Here is a 21768-nt window from a genome sequence, read left to right as displayed (position 1 = left end):
CCACCCCCCCTGAAAAGAGAAAGTGGCAGTAGGAGGAGTGCCCTAGAGGAGGCTGCTATAGGATTCTTTTGGAGGGCTACAGAGGTCCTGGGAGCACCCCACACCATGGAGGAGAACATTGCTGCCTTCATTGCATATAAAATGCAGAGGATGGAGGAGGGCCAAAAAGCCATGTGTGAGGCCCTCATATCGGAGGCTCTGGAGAAAGGTATGAGGGGCCAAATTACACCTCAGACACACCTTTGGGATGGTCCTCCTCCTCCTCCTGCAGGTCCTCCTCCTCCTCCTCCCTCTCCTCCAGGTCCCCCCAGTCCTCCTCCAGGTCCCCCCAGTCCTCCACCTCCTCCAGGTCCTACTCCTCCTCCTGCCACATCTCCAACTGCACAGCCACAGCCCGGAAGGAAGCGTGGAAGGAAGACCAGACAGTGATTGCCCTGGGTTCAGTCTGGTCGGCCAAAAAATGCAGCCTCTTGTGGTACCACAGCCTGGTAAAATAGATGTCATCTGCTGCTTTCCAGATCTCTGCGAATCCCGGACCAGACTGCCCTCCCTTAGATATGGACTCCTCAGGCCACCAATTTTGATGTTGAAGAATTGATGTCTGCCGTGGGGGTCACAGGCTTCACTAATTTCTCCTGTTGATCCAGTGTTGCCTTCCTCTTTGTTTGGTTCTGAGCCCTTAATAAATGATTTTTGTTTTGAATTCTACTCTCCTATGTGTTTTACTTCAAAAAAGACAGTTGGTTTGTGAGGATTCAGGTACATTTCAAATATACAATGTGAAATGAACAAGGGACACCAACACCAAACAATCTCCTGGAGATTAAATAATAAAAGATATCAATGGTGTTGGGGTAACTTGACACACAAAACACACACAAAAATATTCTGGAGTAAAAATAAAAATAACATTGAACAAAGATCAGCCTTGAAAAAAATCCAAACATTAAAGAAAAAAAAAGGCTGAAAATACAAAAAAAAAAAAAAAAAATGTCAGATGTGACAACTAATAACAATATATTCAGGGAATCCCACTAAAAAAACACAAATAAAAGTTTGTGAGAAGTGTGTGTGAATATGAGCAGCAAAACTACTTAATTCTTGTCACATTATAAAGAAGAAGAGAGTGCGCTGTATTAAACCATTTTGAACATTGCAGCGTGACGAAAGTGCTGTATCCATTGCGAACGCTAAGTTTACCAGAATGAGCTGTCCCGTCTCGGAATTTCTTCTGAGCATGCGTTGCACTTTGTGCGTCGGAACAGGCCACACACGGTCGGAATTGACGCGATCGGATTTTGTTGTCGGAAAATTTTATCTCCTGCTGTCCAACTTTGTGTGTCGGAAAATCCGATGGAAAATGTCTGATGGCGCCCACACACGGTCGAATTTCCGACAACACGCTCCGATCGGACATTGTCCATCGGAAAATCCGACCGTGTGTACGGGGCATAACAGCGCAGCACCAACATTACATCACATTCCCATTTAGTAATAGCTACTTAACAAGCTTCTTTAGACACAGCGGAATATTTAAAAGCTTTAATATTTCATTATAAGGGAATGCTGGAAAGGTAGAAAGTAAAAAAAAAGCCAAGAGTCTGGCTGGCTGGTTGGTTTGGTTGGCTCTCCTCAGTTCTTGAGGTCACTTGGAGCCATCTTTACAGTAGTAGCAGCCGGGTTGGCTGCCCCAGTGGAAGCCGATGCTGGTCAGGACTGAGGTGGTATATCGCCCGCTAATGTAGCGTAGTACAGTCCCCTCGAACAGTGGAAAATCGTTGAAGCTTGTGCCTGATGGTTGCCCAAATTTAAATATTCTTCCACGGCTTGTCACGAAGACCAGCTCTTTTACATAGGATGCAACTTTCCCTGATACCTGAGTGATGTTTTCACCACGGTACAGCAGGACCTCAAAAAGAGTACCAGAGGAGCTTCCATAATAAGGTGCCCAGATGCCACCATATTGGAGCTGGATCCTGGAGAAAAACGATATAAAGAGATGAGAAGAAAGACTAAGCAGTATTATAATTTTTCCAATGCCGCGTACACACGGGCGGACTTTTCGATGGACTAGGTCCGGTGGACTTTGACGGACTTTACGACGGACTTTACGACGGACTTTCGAATGAACGGACTTGCCTACACACGATCAACCAAAGTCCGACGGATTCGTACGTGATGATGTACAGCCGGACTAAAATAAGGAAGTTCACAGCCAGTAGCCAATAGCTGCCCTAGTGTTGGGTTTTTGTCCGTCGGACTAGCATACAGACGAGCGGACTTTTTGACCGGACTCGAGTCCGTCGGAAAGATTTGAAACATGTTTCATTTCTAGGTCCATCGAACTTTTGGGGAAAAAAAGTCCGCTGGAGCCCACACACGATCGAAGTATCCAACGGAGTCTGGTCCACCGGATCAAGTCTGCCGTAAAGTCCGCTCGTGTGTACGCCGCATAAGGGTTGTGATGTAAGGCTGAAATCAGAGCCCTCTGTGTTAAAGCGGTGTTCCAGCCTTTTTTTTTTTTTCAGCAACTACAAAAACATTATAGCTGCTGACTTTTAAGGGCACTTACCTGTCAAGCGAGCCCGTGATGTCAGCCCCCTGAGGCCAATCTGTCCATCGGATCGGGTGCCGGCGCCGCCATCCAAAATAAGGGAAACAGGCAGTGGAGCCTTGCGGCTTCACTGCCCGTTTCCTAATGCGCATGCGCGAGTCGCGGGGCGCTTTGTGAATGGCCCTGTCGTCTTCTGGGACACACACATGTCCAAGAAGACAACGGGGCAGCTCGCCGAAGAAGAGGAAGTAACCGAACAGCTCCGCGGAATAGGCAGATTAGGAAGACTGCCTAGCAACAGGCGTTTCTGGTAAGTAAAAAAATTGTTTTTTTTTCAAATTTTTTTTATAGATTTTTTTGGAGAATGTTAATGTAATTTTTTATTCTAGGGTGGACCTCCGCTTTAAGTCCATGCATGCTCAGTAATGTATCTTACAAGTATGTCACTCACAGAGATCACAGTACTCCCCCTGACAATGCCTTCATCTGCTTTTCTCTCCAGGAGGTTGGCGCTATTTTTGTACAAGCATTATCCAGGGTCACTATCTACTTCCTGGAGATGATGGCCAGTGATGGCCGCTCCATTAGGGCCGCAGGGGCGCCGCCCCATAATCCATGCGCTCAGCCCCTAATCTACATGCAGGGCACTGGATACATGGATTTCAAAGGGTTTTTTTTTAAGCACATGATTAGAGCTTGAGGCTCTAATTGGCTTCAAAAAAGTTGTGCGACATTAGCAAATTAATATTCGCTAACGTTTTACTGCTTCTCCTTCCGGCAAATCAGGAAGCAGGTCCTGAGACCCGATTGACCGTGAGTCTTAGGACTTCCAGTCAATTGGGTCTCAGGACCCACTTACTGCTCTGCAATGGCCCAGGCTCTTCCCTCGGTAAGCTGGAGCGCGGAGCAGCATCGGCCTCCTAAGGTAAGGCCACTGATCGCTGACGTCCGTCTCCCGCGTGTGGGGGGGGCAGGTTTGTTTGCCGCCTCCACCCAAAATATTGAGCACCAGCCACCACTGATGCTGGCTCAGAGAGGACACAATCATGTTAATCCTGGTGAATGTGCAGTTCTTGGCTGTGTTCACAAATGTCTCATACACATCACCCCCTGCTGTAATTTCTCACCTTGTCGCTTGCTACAAAGTTACAATGTTGCAGTATGATCACTGGGAGAGAGGAGACTGAGGAAATGCTACCTCCTGCCTGCAATACACTAATGACCTCAGCTGAGCCTAGGCAATTTACGTTACAGATTTGTACATGAAATGTGCTGAAGATGTTGATGTGATAGAAAAGAGATAGTGTGAAGTCCTTACCCAAGTACATGGCTGGGGTTCTCCCTGACGCGAATGCCTGTTATTTGCCCGTTCAGTTGATCCGAAGAGTAGGAGAAGATAGTACCTCCACCAGCTCCAAACTCCCCAGTGTAGGAAGAGAGCCGCGACTGAACTACAAGGGTGAAAAAAATGGAGAGCAATCAAACAGGAAGGTGTCTCCTACTGGAAATGTGTATATTGCATGTGAGTATACAGAGAGATTGCTGTGAAAGCAACTTAAAATAGGCACGTCTTAACAAAATGAGTGTGGTTTTAATCAAATATGTTGATATTTGAGGTTGGAGATTTAGGGGATATGTAAACAATAGGGATGAGCCGAACACCCCCCTGTTCGGTTCGCACCAGAACATGCGAACAGGAAAAAAGTTTGTTCGAACACGCGAACACCGTTAAAGTCTATGGGACACGAACATGAATAATCAAAAGTGCTAATTTTAAAGGCTAATATGCAAGTTATTGTCATAAAAAGTGTTTGAGGACCCGGGTCCTGCCCCAGGGGACATGAATCAATGCAAAAAAAAGTTTTAAAAACGGCCGTTTTTTCAGGAGCAGTGATTTTAATAATGCTTAAAGTCAAACAATAAAAGTGTAATATCCCTTTAAATTTCGTACCTGGGGGGTGTCTATAGTATGCCTGTAAAGGGGCGCATGTTTCCTGTGTTTAGAACAGTCTGACAGCAAAATGACATTTTGAAGGAAAAAACTCATTTAAAACTACCCGCAGCTATTGCATTGCCGACAATACACATAGAAGTTCATTGATAAAAACGGCATGGGAATTCCCCAAAGGGGAACCCCGAACCAAAATTAAAAAAAAAAAAATGACGTGGGAGTCCCCCTAAATTCCATACCAGGCCCTTCAGGTCTGGTATGGATTTAAGGGGAACCCCGCGCCAAAAAAAAAAAAAAAAACGGCGTGGGGTCCCCCCAAAAATCCATACCAGACCCTTATCCGAGCACGCAACCTGGCAGGCCGCAGGAAAAGAGGGGGGGACGAGAGTGTGGCCCCCCCCCTCCTGAACTGTACCAGGCCACATGCCCTCAACATTGGGAGGGTGCTTTGGGGTAGCCCCCCAAAACACCTTGTCCCCGTGTTGATGAGGACAAGGGCCTCATCCCCACAACCCTGGCCGGTGGTTGTGGGGGTCTGCGGGCGACCCCCAGATTCCGACCCCCCCCTGTGTGAAATGGTAAGGGGGTACTTGTACCCCTACCATTTCACTAAAAAACTGTCAAAAATGTTAAAAATGACAAGAGACAGTTTTTGACAATTCCTTTATTTAAATACTTCTTCTTTCTTCTATCTTCCGGCTCTTCTGGTTCTTCCTCCGGCGTTCTCGTCCAGCATCTCCTCCGCCGCGTCTTCTATCTTCTTCTCCTCGGGCCGCTCCGCACCCATGGCATGGGGGGAGGCTCCCGCTCTTCTCTTCATCTTCTTCATCTTCTTCTCTTCTTCTTTTCTTCTTTTCTTCTCTTCTTCTCTTCTTCATTTTCTTCTCCGGGCCGCTCCGCAATCCATGCTGGCATGGAGGGAGGCTCCCGCTGTGTGACGGCGCTCCTCGTCTGACAGTTCTTAAATAACGGGGGGGCGGGGCCACCCGGTGACCCCGCCCCCCTCTGACGCACGGGACATGACGGGACTTCCCTGTGGCATTCCCCGTGACGTCACAGGGAAGTCCCGTCAAGTCACCGTGCGTCAGAGGGGGGCGGGGTCACCGGGTGGCCCCGCCCCCCGTTATTTAAGAACTGTCAGACGAGGAGCGCCGTCACACAGCGGGAGCCTCCCTCCATGCCAGCATGGATTGCGGAGCGGCCCGGAGAAGAAAATGAAGAAGAGAAGAAGAGAAGAAGAGAAGAAATGAAGAAGAGAAGAGCGGGAGCCTCCCCCCATGCCATGGGTGCGGAGCGGCCCGAGGAGAAGAAGATAGAAGACGCCGTGGAGGAGATGCTGGACGAGAACGCCGGAGGAAGAACCAGAAGAGCCAGAAAAACCAGAAGAACCAGAAGATGAAGGAAGATAGAAGAAAGAAGAAGTATTTAAATAAAGGAATTGTCAAAAACTGTCTCTTGTCATTTTTAACATTTTTGACAGTTTTTTAGTGAAATGGTAGGGGTACTTTTGTACCCCCTTACCATTTCACACAGGGGGGGGGCCGGGATCTGGGGGTCCCCTTGTTAAAGGGGGCTTCCAGATTCCGATAAGCCCCCCGCCCGCAGACCCCCACAACCACCGGCCAGGGTTGTGGGGATGAGGCCCTTGTCCTCATCAACATGGGGACAAGGTGTTTTGGGGGGCTACCCCAAAGCACCCTCCCAATGTTGAGGGCATGTGGCCTGGTACGGGCCTCGGATAAGGGTCTGGTATGGATTTTTGGGGGGACCCCACGCCGTTTTTTTGGGTTTTTTTGGTGCGGGGTTCCCCTTAAAATCCATACCAGACCTATGGAATTTAGGGGGAACCCCACATCTTTTTTTTTTTTTAATTTTGGCCGGGGTTCCCCTTAATATCCATACCAGACCTGAAGGGCCTGGTATGGAATTTAGGGGGACCCCCACGTCATTTTTTTTTTAAATTTTGGTTCGGGGTTCCCCTTTGGGGAATTCCCATGCCGTTTTTATCAATGAACTTCTATGTGTATTGTCGGCAATGCATTAATAGCCGCGGGTAGTTTTAAATGAGTTTTTTCCTTCAAAATGTCATTTTGCTGTCAGACTGTTCTAAACACAGGAAACATGCGCCCCTTTACAGGCATACTATAGACACCCCCCAGGTACGAAATTTAAAGGGATGTTACACTTTTATTGTTTGACTTTAAGCATTATTAAAATCACTGCTCCTGAAAAAACGGCCGTTTTTAAAACTTTTTTTTGCATTGATCCATGTCCCCTGGGGCAGGACCTGGGTCCCCAAACACTTTTTATGACAATAACTTGCATATTAGCCTTTAAAATTAGCACTTTTGATTTCTCCCATAGACTTTTAAAGGGTGTTCCGTGGCATTCGAATTTGCCGCGAACACCCCAAATTGTTCGCTGTTCGGCGAACTTGCGAACAGCCAATGTTCGAGTCGAACATGAGTTCGACTCGAACTCGAAGCTCATCCCTAGTAAACAATTAAAACTAAGCACATCATGAAAAGATGCATAAGGAAAGGTGACCTGCTAGAATCGGTCCACCAATTCTAGTGTTTGGTGGTTGCTGGAGAGTAAAACACTTGATAGTTTCCTCGGGGGACTTAGCTGGTGACTTCCTGGCTCTGTACCCTTACCATGCTCATTATGAGGGGTTCCCACCATCCCTGCAATAAGTCCCCATGCTTACACACCTGCTGTGCCTATTATAAGGGGTTCCTACCATCCATGTGCTGAGTCCCTGGGTCTGTACACCTGCTGTGCCCATTGTGAGGGGTTCCCACCATCCATGTGCTGAGTCCCTGGGTCTGCACACCTGCCGTGCCCATTATGAGGGGTTCCCACCATCCCTGTGCTGAGTTCCCGGGTCTGCACACCTGCTGTGCCTATTATGAGGGGTTTCCACCAACCCTGTGCTGAGTTCCCGGGTCTGCACACCTGCTGTGCCTATTATGAGGGGTTCCCACCATCCCTGTGCTGAGTTCCTGGGTCTGTACACCTGCTGTGTCCATTATGAGGGGTTCCCACCAACCCTGTGCTGAGTTCCTGGGTCTGTACACCTGCTGTGTTCATTATGAGGGGTTCCCACCATCCCTGTGCTGAGTTCCTGGGTCTGTACACCTGCTGTGTCCATTATGAGGGGTTCCCACCATCCCTGTGCTGAGTTCCTGGGTCTGTACACCTGCTGTGCCCATTATGAGGGGTTCCCACCATCCCTGTGCTGAGTCCCTGGGTCTGTACACCTGCTGTGCCTATTATAAGGGGTTCCCACCATCCCTGTGCTGAGTTCCTAGGTCTGTACACCTGCTGTGCCCATTATGAGGGGTTCCCACCATCCCTGTGCTGAGTTCCCAGGTCTGTACACCTGCCGTGCCCATTATGAGGGGTTCCCACCATCCCTGTGTTGAGGTCCTGGCTTTGTACACCTGCTGTGCCCATTATGAGGGGTTCCACCATCCCTGTGATGAGGTCCCGGGTCTGTACACCTGCTGTGCTTATTATGGGGATTCTCACCATCCCTGCTGGATTTTTGGTTAATTTCTATAATGTGGAGAGCGGCTATTTCATTCAAATAGGGACAGGTGAGTATGAGACTAAGAAGGGGAGAGGGCTACCTTACCAAGGGTCCAGCTACATTTTTAAACAAATAAAGTGGATGGTGGCTCTATCTCCTGGTTAACATTACCAGTCTTCTGATTTAATTTGTTGCTTGGGGTGACCCTTTAATTTATTTTCGATTGATTTAAATTAAATAATTTATGAATTATTATTATATTCCTCTATCCCTGGGTTCTGTTTGAGGTGGAAGGGGAACTTGTTTGATGTGGTTCTTCTGGGTACACCATCTGCATGGAGTTTGTACATTGTTTATTTGTAATTAGCTCCTTACAAATATTTCTGCTTCCTCCCACAATCCAAACACCCCCTAGTAGAATAATTGGCACCTGACCACACTGATTCCAAACAGGGTGAATGGTTCTATGTACCTTGTGAAGCGATGGCTAATAATATGTCAGCACTAGATAAATAGTTGAAATAAATTATCATCGTCAATCATCATTAATCAATCATGAACATCAATCATCATCCACTAGTACAATAGATTTATAGGGTGCTGTAATAACTCATACTCACTTTTTGATGCTGCTGTGGAGCCCAGCGAGAAGCACACACACAGGATGGTCAGCATCTTGTCTTTTTTCAGTTATCACCTAGAAGTTATGTGTTATAGTAATACAATTTACTGTAAACCAAAACCATAATTCATACAATACAGACCTTCATTGGGACTACCACCTCTGACACCCCAAAGGCAGGATAGCACCTCCAGAGCCAGGGGCGGGCTAGCCCTTCACCCCAGGGCTGAGTCCATGGTGAAGGAGTTTATTGGTATAAAGATTACAAAAAATTTTATCCAACAAATGATAAATTTCATAATTCATACCCCAGCAGAAGTCTTAGAGGACGAAACGCGTCGGATCTGTTTGTTTTACCCTAACCATTACCTACTGCGCTATCCAGCCCATTTTGAGCCTAATTTTTACTGCCCAGTTTTTATCATTTGTTGGATAAAATTTTTTGTAATCTTTATACCAATAAACTCCTTAACGCTTCAAACGGATTTACACCATGTGGAAGTTTTTCTTTTGTTCCTTGCCCCTTCATGTGGATGGTCGTTGATGAGGTGGTATCTGGCTGATGATTGAAGCTGGTTCGAAAGGACACCTGGGTCCGGTCCAACCCACTCAGAGACTGGTGATATATCTGGTGATATTTTCTGCTCCTTCTAGCCAAGTCTACCGGCAGGATCCAAATCCGAACAACTCTACTGTTTGATCTACTACACCATTTCACGGTACAAGCCTTTCTGACTCACCGCCAACGGCCTGTGAGTCCACCCTGTCTGGTAAGGACATTTTATGTTTACCTGCCTGAGATTATATTGTCATGTTGAGAGAAGATCTTACCCCACATGCAGAGATGTTCCTAACAGTCCCTGTTTAACACATATGAGGACCGGGAGCACCTACAGTGCCACACAGACACCGTGACCAACTCATTCTGCAGTGACGGACACTAATATTTCATATATTTATTTGTCTGATACACTCAGGGATTTGGGACTACATAATGAGTCTGATAGACACATACTGTTGAATTTACCTATACTACATCTATGTGTGTTATTCATAATATATTCATTTTGATCCAGTTTTTAGGTCATTTAATTATTTGGGTCACTTCAGTCACAATAGATTCACTGTATCACGATTGATTATTATGAGTTATATGTAGTTTATTCTTCAATACTCCTTATATTTATTTTTCACTAGTTATTTACTTTTCATTGTTTCTGAGGAGATACCTCTGTATTTATACTTTTTGAGAATATCAGGGGTTCAACATTAGGGTAACGACCCCCTCTTTTATATTATCACTACATACTGTGTTTTGTTGCTTTTTCACTAATACCTTACTAGCGCCACACTTTGTTGTTCCTTATATATTCACAATAGTCAGATTGTTGTGTTGGCGGCTTCATTTCTTCCCCCCTCTCAATGAGAGTTGGCGCAACATTTCCCACACATATTCCTACAATATATTTTTTACTAGTAATGGTGGTGATCTGCGATTTTTAGCAAGACTGCGACATTGCGGCGGACAGATCGGACACTTTTGACACATTTTTGGGACCATCGACAGTTATACAGCGATCAGTGCCATAAAAATGCACTGATTACAGTGTAAATGTAACTGGCAAATGTAAACATATGTGTCAGCACACGTCCCTCACTCCAAAACAATCGAGTATTAATCTGCATGTTTACCCCCTAAGCATATATCCCCCCCTCCCAATTCCACCTCCCTACTGAAATTCCCTCTTTCCCAGCACAAATCTTTGCCCCCCCAGCTCAAATCCTCTCTCTCCCCATATGCCCCCAGCATAAATCCCTCCCCAAAAAGAACATTTTTTCCCCCTCCTAGCACAAATCCTCTACCCCTCAAATGTCCTCCCTGAGCACAAATCCTCTCCCCCCTCCCATTCCAAATCCCCTCCAGCACAAATTCCTTTCCCTATCTATCCTAGCACAAGTCCCTCCCTCCCAAAGTTCCCCTCCTAGCACAAATAATCCCTGATAGCACAAATCCCCCCCCCAAAAAATAAAATTCCCCTTCTAGCACAAATCCCCTCCCCCCTCTACTATATCATGTTTTCTGGCACAAACCCCCAAAATTACCACTCCTAGAACAATTCTTACCCCCTGCTCCTCCCCCCAAATTCCTCCTTGCAACACAAATCCCATTCCCCAGTCTCCTTGCAGTACCTCACATGATACCACAGTGCCCAGGGCAGCTTCCCCTCCTGCCCACCCCTTGTCCCAGCCCTGGCATCAGGATTTTATCAGGACAATCCATGACTCGTTTCCGGTTTGGCTTGAAGTCTCACGTCTCTTTCTGCAACAAAGTTCTTTACAAGATGTCTATTTTGAAAGGGTGATCATTGCTTTTGATAATTATTGTGGATTTGTTTTTATTAATTGCTTTTAAATTGTATTAATAAGAGAAGATTGTTCATTTAAAGGGACAATACACTCTATGTATGTATTCTTAACTATGAAAAGTCTCATATGTTGCTCTCAGCCTCCTCAATTTCCTTCTCTTTTGCTGCTGTGATCTGACTTCCTGTTAGAAGGTGACTACATTGGTGACTACGTTGGTTCTTCATGGTCCCACTGTATTTAGGAACATAGCCACCCTCTCTTGCTCCCTCCTTGCTCTTGTTCCCTCCTTAGACTATAACCTCCTATATGTTCTCCATTGGCCATTGTGGAAACTTCAAGATCTGTATCTTTATAATAGAACCATGCGTAGGCTACATTGGACATTTGCTGTCAGAATTTCCGACAACAAATGTTTGAGAGCTGGATCTCAAGTTTTCCAACAACAGAATTTGTTGTTGGAAGTTCCAAGCGTATGTATCCAATTCCGAGGCACAAAATTCCACGCATGCTCGGAATCAAGCAGAAGAGCCCCACTGGCTATTGAACTTCATATTTCTCGGCTCGTCATACGTCTTGTACGTCACCGCGTTCTTGACATTTGGAATTTCCAACATTTGTGCGATCATGTATACAAGACAAGTTTGAGCCAACATCCGTCGGAAAAAAATCCATGGTTTTGTTGTCGTAATGTCCGATCGTGTTTACTCAGCATAAGAGAAGCAACCCTGTATATGGTATAATTATATATATATATATATATCTATCTATATATCTATAGATAGATATATATATACACTGTATCTATATATATATATCCTATGAGCTACATCAACTGCTGGTGCCATGACTGTTGGCTCTCGCTGAGTTCCACCCATAAGGAAGGACTCTTTTCATTGCTGTTCATGGTAGAAGAAGCCTCAGTGGACGCACACATCACTGAGAGCATGAACAAAGTTTATGTGAGTCGGTCAGTGCTGATCATCCTTTCATCCCACATTATCCATGATTATAACTCAGGGTCAAGCTATATAATTTTTTTCATATATGGCATTGTTAACCCCCCACTGGAACCCCAAAAATAGTTTTCAGGCTTTGGGGAACCCTTACCTCAACTAAGTCATTAGGGGTGAGTGGGAAAAATGACGCTTACATTGGTAGTCAGTGAGAAGAATGCTCCTTACATTGGTGGTTAGTGGGAGAAGGAGGAGGACACACTGAAGGAGCTGAGAAGAAGGTGGGGGTCCTGACTGTGTGGGTCCAGGCCCTGGTTAGAATGTGGATGTCTTTAGACTGAAGATTATTGATAGTTTTTGGGCGATTGGAAGAGCCAAGGGGAAACTTAAAGGATTGAAAGCTGAACACAAATCATTCAAGGCCAAATACTGCCAGGCCTGGAGTAAGAATTGTTTAGCCATGAAGCCAGAGTTACAACAAATGGATGAAAAGATTAAGAAACAATCTTTATTACTGGAAAGTTAACATCCAGAAGTGGTTCTTTTACCAAAAAGTTTGATAATGAGAGGAGATGTCCAGCCAGACATCAGCAATTTCCGTGGATCAGCAGCCTCAGGTAACAGACAACCCGGCTCCATCTGCCTCTGCACCTTTCTCCCCATGTCAGGGCTGGGAATCGCTAGCGGAAAGCAGCCATGGGGTTGAGAGTGAGCACGGCACCCTAAAGTTCATCCAGCAGATGGAGTCACCCCTGAGGGCAGACAGTTTTGTCTTTTCTGATGATCCCTCAGAAGTTCCTAAAGAGGATGAGCAGAGGAGATACAAACCAGCTAAGCCAGTGCAAGTGGAGAAATCTCAGTACACCATGCTGCCTTCAAACATATCTGACCCACCGGCTGTGATGGATGTTGCCTGTGGAACTTTCTGCTGTGGAGAAACCCTGTGCAGACATGGAGAGAAAACCGCTGACAGGTGTCACCAGTAGTTCCTCTACAGGCAAGATGGCTGTCACCTCCAAAGAGTCTGCTTCACCTGACCCTCTGTGGGTTCCAGAGCTAATTGATGCTGGTGGGGGAGGGGATCAGCACAGTGCACCATGTGGAGTGGAGGCATCCATGGAAGTCTCCTGTAATGATTGTGAAGATGGCGGGCCAGTGAAAAGTCTGAGTGTCTGACATGGCAAGCTCCCGACTTATCCATATCTGAAAATACTTCGGCAGTGGCAGGTGACAATGGAGGATATCAAGCCCCTCCCAAGGAAGCTTCTGGAGAAGAGGATTTTAGGCTCTGCTTTCAGTGTGTAACTGGCCTTAATGGATTGCACAGGCTCCGTAATGATAGAGGCGTTGCATCTAATCAATTTGGAAAGAATCCCTTTGAAATTTAGGGATAAAGCCTGGTTCGCTTTCCATAGAAGGCTCTATGTGAGAGGGAACCTGAAGCAACCCCCTGTGGATGGTTGGGATTGTCCTAGAGCGGAGTGTGTTGGTAAAGTGGAGTCTATAGACCACTTTTTGCTCCAGTGTCACTTGTGAAGAATGGGAAGGGAAGATTGCTCCTTACATTGGCGGTCTTTGGAAAGAATGCTCCTTACATTGGTGGTCAGAAAGCAGAATGTTCCTTACATTGGTGATCATAAAGCAGAGTGCTCCTTACATTGATGGTCAGTGGGAAGAATGCTCCTTACACTGGTGGTCAGTGGGAAGAATCCTCCTTATATTGGTGATCAGTGGGTAGAATCCTCTTTATATTGGTGACCAAAGGGAAGAATGCTTCTTACATTGGTGGTCAGTGGGAAGAATGCTCCTTACATTGGTGGTCAGTGGGAAGAATACACCCCTTATGTTTGTGCCCAGATTGCCACCCTTACACACAGCTAAAAAAAAATAATTGTAGTCATGCTGCTGGCTTTGACAAGTGGCATTTGCCCCAATGTTTTAGGGGTTCTGTTAGATGGGAGGTCAGTCAGCCACACTAAAGAATCCCTAGCAACCTCTGAAGGGACCCTGGTTGAGAATGACTGGTCTAAGATAACAAGTGGTACTCCCAGTAAAGGTCTGAATTGTTGTATGAATTATGGTTTTGGTTTACAGTAAATTGTATTAATATAATCCATATCTTCTAGGGTGATAACTTAAAAATACCAGGATGCTGACCCTCCTGTGTGTGTGCTTCTTGCTGGGCTCCACAGCAGCTTTGAGTGGTGAGTATGGGTTATTACAGCACTCTATACATCTATTGTACTAGTGGATTGTGATTATTGATGATTGGTTAATGAGGATGTTTAATGATGATGACTGATAGTGATTTTTTTCCCGCTATTTATCTAGTGCTGACATTTTATGCATTACTTCATGAGGTACATGTAGCGCTGACAACTTTTGTTTTTAGTCATAAGTGTGTTATAAAGGTATAAGTTGATCTAGTGCCATCTAGTGGACAATTAAAAAGGTACAACACTTTTATGTTTCATGATTAAGAGAAGTGACATGGAAGTGATTGATTGTTTACTTCTGAACGTTAACTGCGACCTACCCACAATGCTCCTGGACAAGAGAAGAACTGAACTGCATTATGGGAGGGTGTAAAAGGTTTGGGAGCGGCCATCTTAGGCCTCTTGTTCCTAGGACGTGTGGCCTGCCAGCAGGACTCTGTGGGTGTGTGTGTCCCACAGGGTTGCGGCCTACCTTGTGAAGGAGCGGAGCAGCAGCAAGGTTCCTGCCATCGTATTACAGTGTGCTGAAGCAGCAGAAGTGATTGTTCCGGAGACCAGTGGGGGAGGTAACCGAGGACTCCTGGTCTTTAGTAAACGGAACAGTGTGACGGCGTGGTGGTGGCTCCATACGGACGGAGAACTGCTGAAACGGAGACATCTATCTGCCGGATCCCGTGTAGTGAGAGGGTTAACACCTGGAAGTTTGTTTAATACTACACACACACTTAGAACTTTTACAGATTGTTGCTGGGACCGATAGTCCCACGGAACAAGTTGAGTTGGAAAATATTACATTTGCTTAGACTGCAATATTCAAGAGCTGACACTAGATGTCTGTCTTCTTCGTATAAGAACACTTAATCAGTTTGCTTGATTACAATTGCCTTTTTTGTATTACCTTACACAATTGCCTTTTTTGTATTACCTTACACTGCGCAACACCTCAGAAGAACTCTCTGTGGATTACAATTACCATTTCATAGCTAGTGAAGATTGAAGACGTCAAGACTATTGCCCCGTACACAGATTTTCCGATGGAAAATGTGTGATAGGACCTTGTTGTCGGAAATTCCGACCGTGTGTAGGCTCCATCACACATTTTCCATCGGATTTTCCAACACACAAAGTTTGAGAGCAGGCTATGAAATTTTATAAGAGATGAAAGCTATTGGCCACTGCCCCGTTTATAGTCCCGATGTACGTGTTTTACATCAGCGCGTTCAGAACGATCGGATTTTCCGACAACTTTGTGTGACCGTGTGTATGCAAGACAAGTTTGAGCCAACATCCGTCGGAAAAAATCCTAGAATGTCCGATCAATGTCCGACCGTGTGTACGGGGCATATCTCTTTTATTGCAGGGCCCTGCATCTAGTTACAAAGGGTAGTGACTTTACGGTTTAGAGCAGGGGGAGCTCCCTGGTATAAATATATATTTAGATATATTTGTGTATGTCACCAAGACTGTCATAACTATTTACTATACTGTTACACTACATTGGTGTGATAGTGTAGTCACTGTAATAACTCTTTATATAAAATATATCATTTACCCAAAAAAGAAGTTATTTTGGTTATTACAGAAGTTTGTGTGCAGTGTTGTTATTTCTCCTGCAGGTGGAGCTACAAGCACCCAGGTAGAGGTAAATATAAATATAAGTGTATATTGTGGGTTAAAGTTGGTACTCATATCATTACAACACTGCACTACAGCTGTGTCAAGGGGATTGAACAACTTACGAGGGGTGAAAAGAATAGAGGACAGGCCCAATAATAAACCAGCAGCTCCACCGAGAGTTATTGCTACATACATAAAACCATTATATGTGTTTGGAATTCTTGTCATCAAGAGCCCCTCTTAATGGGCACAGCAGGTGTACAGACCTGGAAACTCAGTGCAGGATAGTGGGAACCCCTCATAATGGGCACTGCAGGGGTACAGACCCAGGAACTTGGCACAGGGATGGTGGGAACCTCTCATAATGGGCACATCAGGTATACAGACCTGGGAACTCGGCACAGGGATGGTGGGAACCCCTCATAATGGGCACATCAGGTATACAGACCTGGGAACTCAGCACAGGGATGGTAGGAACCTCTCATAATGGGCACAGCTGGTGTACAGACCAAGACATTGAGTGCAGGGATCTCGTTTTGGTAAGCTGTGCCTATTTAAATTGCTTTCACAGCAATCTTACATAGGTGGCTGAACTCTATGCACATACAATATACACATTTCCTGTAGGAGACTCCTCCCCGTCTGACCGCTCTTCTCTCTTGCACCTTTCAGTTCAGTCGCGGCGCTCTTCCTTCTCTAACGAGTTTGGCATTGGTGGAGGTACAGCTTTCTCTTTCTCTTCGGATCAACGGAACGGGCAAATAACAGGCTTTCGCATCAGGGAGACTACCGCCAATATAGTTGGGTAAGTTCCTTCAGAATATCACTCGTCTACCACACCAACATCTTCAGCACATTTCAGGTATACACATATAATTCAAATCTGTAATGTAAGTTCCTGTCAGGTGATTTTGTCTAGGCTGAGCTGAGGTCGTCAATCTGCTGCAGGCTAGGGGAAGCATTTCCTCAGTCTCCTCTCCCCTAGTGATCAGACTGCAACATTGTAACTTTGCAGCAAGTGATAAGGTGAGAAGCTGCAGCAGGGGCTCAACTGTGTCAGACGTTTGTGAACACCTCTAAGACCTGCATAGACACCAGGATTTACATAACTGTGTCATCTCTGAGCCAGCATCTCCAGAAAATAGATAGTAGCCCTGGATAATCTCTGAACAAAGATGGTGCCAACCGTCTGGAGAAAAAAGCAGATGAAGGCATTGTCAGGGGGAGTACTGTGATTTTATATATTTATTTCAGGTACTTGTATAGCGCTGTCAATTTACGCAGAACTTTACTTACACAATATACATTCACATCAGTCCCTGCCCTCAAGTAGCTTACAATCTAAGGTCCCTAACTCACATTCATACATACACATAGTAGGGCCAATTTAGGCAGGATCCTCTGTGATCTCTGTGAGAGGTAATAAATACCTGGAGGGGTTACACAGACACATTACTGAGCATGAAATGGTAGGCTCTGATTTCCGCATTACATCACAGCTCTTGGAAGCATTACAATACTGCTGGTTCTTTTTTCTAATATCTTCATATTGTTCTCTCCAGGATCCAGCTCCAGTATGGTGATGTCTGGGGGCCTTTTTACGGATATTCCATCGGTACTCTTTTCGAGGTCTTGCTGTTCCGCGGTGAAAACATCACTCAGGTGTCGGGGAAAACCGGCTCTTATGTGAATGAGCTGATCTTTGTGACAAGCCGTGGAAGAATATTCAAATTCGGGCAACCATCGGGAACAAGCTTCAATGACGTTCCTTTGTTTGAGGGTACTGTACTGCGCTACATTAGTGGGCGATACACCCCCAACCTCCTGACCAGCATTGGCTTCCACTGGGGCACCCAACCCAGCTGCTACAACTGTAAGGCTTCTAAGTGACCTCAAGAACTGAGGAGAGCCAATCGGAAGGCCAGATTACTTCATTGGCCTTTTGGCTTTTTTTTTTTCGTTTCATAATGCCTTTTGACTTTTTTACTTTCTTCCTTTCCAGCATTCTCTGAAATAATAAAGCTTTGAAATCATTTTTTGTTTTCTGTTATGTTTGTAGAAGCTCTTTAAGTAGCTATTACCAAATGAGAAATGTCCAAAAACTCAGTTATAGATACAGTATATTAAAATGATATTTTTATATATTTGCACTCACACTTACACTAAAATAATGTTCAGGTCTTGGGAACACCTGTCATGGAATGTTAGCAGATTGGTGGTCAGTGAGAGATATCCCCCTTACACTGGTGGTCAGTAGAAAGAATACCGTATTGCTCTGGTGGTTATTGGGAAAAATGCTCATTACACTGGTGGTTAGTAGTGATGACCTTTGGTTTGGCCCGACCAACATGCAGTGGCCATGTAGTGGAAAGAATGACCCCCCTTTACAGGCAACTAACATGATCATTAGTGATCAGTGAGGGACATTCCCCTTACACCAGTGGTCAGTGGAAAGAATGGTGGTTATACTGGTGGTTATTGGGGAGAAGGCTCATTTAATTGGTGGTCAGTGGTGATGGGCTTGGGTTTGGGTTCAGTCCGCAGCCAAGTTTGTCTGAACCTGGGAGTTAGCTGTCATTGTTGGGCTGTCACACTGGAGGCTATTAGTTTGTCACAGTATATTGGTGGTCAATAAGAGATGTACCACTTGCACTGGTGGTAGAAAGAACATCCTGTTACATTGGTGGTTATTGGGAAGAATAGCCATTACACTGGTGGTCAGTAGTGATGAGCTCAGAATTGGGGTTTGGGTTTAGTCTGTACCCAAGTTCGTCCTAACCTGGAAGTTAGCTGTCATTGCTGGGTTGTCACACTGGAGGTTATTTGTGAGTCATACTATATTGGTGGTCAATGAGGGATGTCCCTCTTGCACTGGTGGTGGAAAGAACACCCTGTTATGCTGGTGATTATTGGGAAGAATGGCCATTACACTGGTGGTTATTCGGAAGAATGGCCATTACACTGGTGATTAGTAGTGATGAGCTTGGATTTGGGCTTGGGTTCAGTCCGCACCCAAGTTCGTCCAAACCTGGAAGTTAGATGTTATTGCTGGGCTGTCACACTGGGAGTTAGTGGTGAGTCATACTACATTGGTGGTCAATGAGAGATGTCCCTCTTGCACTGGTGGTGGAAAGAACACCCTGTTACACTGATGGTTTTTGGGAAGAATGGCCATTACACTGGTGGTTATTGGGAAGAATGACCATTACACTGGTGGTTATTGGGAAGAATGGCCATTACATAGTGTAACGAGCTCCTTGTGTACCACTCTCCCGACACTCCTCTGCAGCTATTGAATCAGATTGTAACGTCTGATGGTTTGGTCATCCAATGCTGCAGGATTAGAACTACAGCTATGTGCCGTTCTAACTCAGTTGTGATAGCTCAGAACAAGTATGTAAGTTCAAACAGGAATCTCTTTTATTGCAAAATACAGGCTTTTATACACTAAAAGAGGAGGTGCAGACCTCCTGCTCATATTACTCTAACAATACAGCTGTAACCTAATTAACCTAATTAACATGAGCTAATTAACTAATCCCTTTAGACAGCCTAGATGACTCAGACATGACCTTTAGGCCAGACTGGCCATCTTGTAGTTCAGAAAATCCAATCAACATTATCACAATAGCAGAGTTAATTAAACACAAACAACAATGGGGATCTAATGACGCTTAGATCCCATACTAGAGACTTATTTACAATACACATTTTAGCAGACAACAGACAGGTAGCTGGAATTGATGACATTAGCATTTAACAGAAGGAGTTCCAACCGTATGAATCATTCACTATTCCAATATGGCAAATCCAGGGTCCCCAGAGTCTGTGTGTCCTGGGGGACCAGGACCCGAATCCACAGTAATACCACCTCAAGGGTCTCCGCGCATACAGCTCACAAAGAACACCGTTCCCCCAAATGCCAGGGCTCACGATCAATCGGCAAGAGGCTAGCATACAGTCCCCTCCAAAAGTCTCTCTCCCGGCTAGGTCTGTCACGCATAGCTGGCCAGTAGTGATGAGCTTGGGTTTGGTTCTTCTGAACCCAGAAGAATGGCCATTACACTGGTGGTTATTGGGAAGAATGACCATTACACTGGTGGTTATTGGGAAGAATGACCATTACACTGGTGGTTATTGGGAAGAATGGCCATTACACTGGTGGTTATTGGAAAGAATAGCCATTACACTGGTGGTTATTGGAAAGAATAGCCATTACAATGGTGGTTATTGGGAAGAATGACCATTACACTGGTGGTTATTGGGAAGAATGACCATTACACTGGTGGATATTGGGAAGAATGACCATTACACTGGTGGTTATTGGGAAGAATAGCCATTACACTGGTCTTTATTGGAAAGAATGGCCATTACACTGGTGGTTATTGGGAAGAATGGCCATTACACTGGTGGTTATTGGGAAGAATGACCATTACACTGGTGGTTATTGGGAAAAATGGCCATTACACTGGTGGTTATTGGGAAGAATGACCATTACACTGGTGGTTATTGGGAAGAATGACACATACACTGTGGTAACACAGATTGAACAGGAAGTGTGTCCTGAGAAACGATTGGTCAGTGTGTCCTGAGAAACGATTGGGAGTCCTAAGACTCCATTGACAATCGGCTCTCAGGAGCTGCTAGCTGCTTGGCTGGGAGGAGAACCTTATGAGGAAGATTACAAGGATGCGGGGTAGGGCTGCTGCTCCTCGCTCAGGGGGCCTTTGCTTCTCCTCCCGGCCGAACAGGAAGTGGGTCCTGAGACCCAATTGGCCGGGAGTCATAAGATTTCCTGGCCAATTGGGTCTCAGGACCCGCTTCCTGATTGGCTGGGAGGAGAATCAGGAAGACAATAGGGAATATTAATTTGCTATTGTCACACAACTGGGAGGGCTCGAGGCGCAGTGCTCTGCGCCCCGAGCCCACCCTTTTTTGAAGCCAATTGGAGCCTCAGGCTCTAAACATGTGCTTCACAATAAAAAAAACAACCCATTGGAATCCATGCGTCCAGCGCCCTGCATGTTAATTAGGGGCTGGAGCATGGATTAGGGGGGCGGCGCCTCTGCACCCTGTATGGATGGGTCCGTCACTGGTTACATCACTTCCACATTCAATGTGAAACATGTCATCACTTTCACACCTGCAGACCATGTAGTGTTTCCATATCTTTATCCAATCCCTTGTATCTGTACTATGTATCTCTAGTACATATGGTGTATCTCTATTTTCAAACTAGTCTTGCTTTTTAAAATTGTTCTGCTGCTGGACAACTGTGCACTGCATTATCCTTTAAGAACACACCTGCTTGTGCCCTCCATCTCTACTACATTATTTCCTAGTCTTAAGCTGGCCATACATGGATCAAAATTCAGCCAGTTCTGCAGGGAACTCCAGGGGACGCCTTCTCCTTGTCAGAATGCAAAGACACTTGCTCATCAGAACTGTGCTGCCATCGGCCAATTTTTACACTTGTGGCCGGGGCCACTCGCTCTGCATGTGGGGGTACCTTTGGCCGTGCACATGCTCATCAATACCCAGGGTCAGGCGGGGACTGCGGTCATGTGAGAATCAAACATTAAGGCAGTTCCCCAACCTCAAGGTGAGCCGTGTCACTGTGTGCAGTAATAAAAGCACAGAGTTCCTCTGAAACATTCTGTCCCGTGTCACTACACACGAATAAAGTATTACTAAACCCAGTAAATATAAACTGCTAAATATCTTTTCTCATCAGCAGTATATAGCAGTCATGTGACTTCTATCAGTGTCTGGTTAAAGCTTGAAGGAGGAGTTTTCATTTTCCCCTGATTGTCCTATCAGGATGCAGGACCCCTGACCCTCTGTCTGGACAGTGCTGATTGACCCTGTGCTGTTCGCATTCACCCTCACAAGAGAAAAAAAAACTCTCTAGCAATACACACCAGACTGAGCAGGTGCAGCTTGTCCCCTAGAC

At 45.5% G+C, this 21768-nt stretch overlaps 2 protein-coding genes across 2 annotated transcripts; one reads left to right on the top strand and one right to left on the bottom strand.

The window, feature by feature from the left end:
• Positions 1–1645: 1645 nt before the first annotated feature.
• Positions 1646–8715, bottom strand: LOC141147962 (zymogen granule membrane protein 16-like). The gene is made up of 3 exons (XM_073635121.1): positions 8661–8715; positions 3873–4005; positions 1646–1976 (listed from the first exon to the last, which is right to left on the bottom strand). The coding sequence occupies exons 1-3, from the start codon at positions 8713–8715 to the stop codon at positions 1646–1648; spliced, it is 519 nt and encodes a 172-aa protein (XP_073491222.1).
• Positions 8716–14076: 5361 nt separating this feature from the next.
• On the top strand, positions 14077–17848 carry LOC141147597 (zymogen granule membrane protein 16-like). The gene is made up of 3 exons (XM_073634826.1): positions 14077–14186; positions 16488–16620; positions 17378–17848. The coding sequence occupies exons 1-3, from the start codon at positions 14132–14134 to the stop codon at positions 17703–17705; spliced, it is 516 nt and encodes a 171-aa protein (XP_073490927.1). The 5' UTR covers positions 14077–14131; the 3' UTR covers positions 17706–17848.
• The last annotated feature ends 3920 nt before the right edge of the window (positions 17849–21768 follow it).

The sequence above is a fragment of the Aquarana catesbeiana genome, linkage group LG06, assembly GCF_042186555.1.
Source record: "Aquarana catesbeiana isolate 2022-GZ linkage group LG06, ASM4218655v1, whole genome shotgun sequence".
In the NCBI taxonomy this organism is placed as follows: Eukaryota; Metazoa; Chordata; class Amphibia; order Anura; family Ranidae; genus Aquarana; species Aquarana catesbeiana.
The sequence above is the reverse complement of the archived record's forward strand: the minus strand, read 5'-3'. Positions and strand labels throughout refer to the sequence as shown.